General features: G+C 52.8%; 1 protein-coding gene across 1 annotated transcript; it reads left to right on the top strand.

Moving 5' to 3' along the window:
- Positions 1 to 210: 210 nt before the first annotated feature.
- On the top strand, positions 211 to 1158 carry LOC144277716 (olfactory receptor 52H1-like). Its single transcript, XM_077838677.1, has one exon. The coding sequence runs from the start codon at positions 211 to 213 to the stop codon at positions 1156 to 1158; it is 948 nt and encodes a 315-aa protein (XP_077694803.1).
- Positions 1159 to 1918: the final 760 nt, after the last annotated feature.

The following is a 1918-nucleotide window of genomic DNA, read 5'->3' as shown; positions in this document are numbered from 1 at the left end:
AGTGTGTGAAGAGCGACCAATCTGCTTCCCCCATGAGAACAGCCCCCAGTAGTGCATGTAGTGTCTCATATTAACATTATCTCCCCATCCAGGAATTTGTACTGCGACCATCATCCTAGAGCTTGGGCACATAAAGGAAGTGAGAGGAACATATAGTACATGCAGGAGACACTGTTCTGCCTCAGAGTTGAACATCTTCTCCCCTACTCCATGTCAGATTCCAACACAACCGACTTCACCAACCCCTCCACCTTCATCCTGCTGGGCATTCCTGGCCTGGAGATGGTCCACGTCTGGATCTCCATCCCCTTCTCCACCGTATACGCCATAGCCATCTTGGGGAACTTCGTTATTCTGTTCATTGTAAAGAGGGAGCCGAGCCTCCATGGGCCCATGTACTATTTCCTCTGCATGCTGGCTGTCACTGACTTGGTTCTGTCCACATCGATCCTGCCCAAAACACTGAGCATCTTCTGGTTCAATTCCAGGGAGATCGATTTCAGTGCCTGCCTCACCCAGCTGTACTTCATTCACTCTTTCTTAGTCATAGAGTCTGGGATCCTAGTGGCCATGGCTTTGGATCGTTTCGTGGCCATCTGCCATCCACTGAGACATTCCACCATCCTGACAAACCTCATGGTGGCCAAGATTGGCCTGGCTGTGATGCTACGTGGTGGCATAATCGTACTGCCCTATCTCCTCCTGGCGAGGCGGTGGCCATATTGCAGAACCAACATCATCCCCCACACGCACTGCGAGCACATGGCCGTGGTGAAGCTGGCCTGCGCCGACATCCACGTCAATACATACTACGGCCTCTCTGTGGTATTCTCTGTGATCTGTGTGGATGTGTTTCTTATTGCTATGTCCTATACCCAGATCCTCAGGGCCATCTTCAGCCTCCCCACAAAGGATGCCCGGCTCAAGGCTTTTGGGACCTGCGGCTCCCACCTCTGTGTCATCTTAATCTTTTATGTCTCAGCTCTCTTCTCCTCTCTCATGCACCGGTTTGGCCACAATGTTTCCCTGCATTTCCACGTGCTGATTTCCAGCGGGTACCTCCTGGTGCCCCCCATGCTAAACCCCATCATTTACGGGGTAAGGACCAAACAGATCAGAAGCAGGGTGCTCCGGCTCTTTGCTCATAAAGGGACCTAAAATTTTCTCCTGTTGCTCAGACCGAGGTCTGTGCAGAGCTCGCTGGTGACATGGTGCTGGGCCCCCTTCCCTGAAGTACTGACTGGACAGTCAAAGTGACATTAAAGCCTTTTCTGGCCTTACTATGCTGAGTCAGTGTGACAAACTGGGGAATCAGTGTACGTAGAACTCACTGTGTTGCCACCTTTCTAGTTGCTCGTAACTGGATCCTGGAGGCCCCAAATATTCCCTCAAAGCCCCACCCAGTTTTGCCTCTTTTTCTCCAAAGCTCTGCCTGTCACTCTCTCCTCTCCACCCCTCCCTCATCACTTGGTGGATCAGCTCTAACTTCCTCCTCCCTAGTCCTCCCCAGCTGGGCTCCCTGTGCTCTGGGGTTGGAAGGGGGGCTGCTACAGCCTGACAAGGAGCCTGCAGTAAGGGCAGTGTGGACACAGGTTTGGGCCTGATAGGCCAGTCTGGAGCAAAGAGGGAAGCCAGGAAGCTGTATAAAAGCAACTGAGGGTTCGGAGCAGGGCTGTGTGGCAGGTGGGCAAGATTGTGCATCATACAGCTTGTGGGCTACATAGTCTTGAGGGCAGAGACCATTGTGTGGCTTATTTCTTTAGCTTTTAGTTCCCTTTTTCTCCTCCTAGTTGGGGACCTGTAGCAGGCAGGGTCCCTGCAATGGGGATGGGCTGGGAGCCCTTTGCCCTGAGCCAGGACTCGGGGGCAGGGCAAGGAATGAGCTTTGAAGCTTGGAAGACAACAGATGAGAGAGGCA

The sequence above is a fragment of the Eretmochelys imbricata genome, chromosome 1, assembly GCF_965152235.1.
Source record: "Eretmochelys imbricata isolate rEreImb1 chromosome 1, rEreImb1.hap1, whole genome shotgun sequence".
NCBI lineage: Eukaryota > Metazoa > Chordata > Testudines > Cheloniidae > Eretmochelys > Eretmochelys imbricata.
This window is presented reverse-complemented; position numbering and strand designations above follow the sequence as displayed.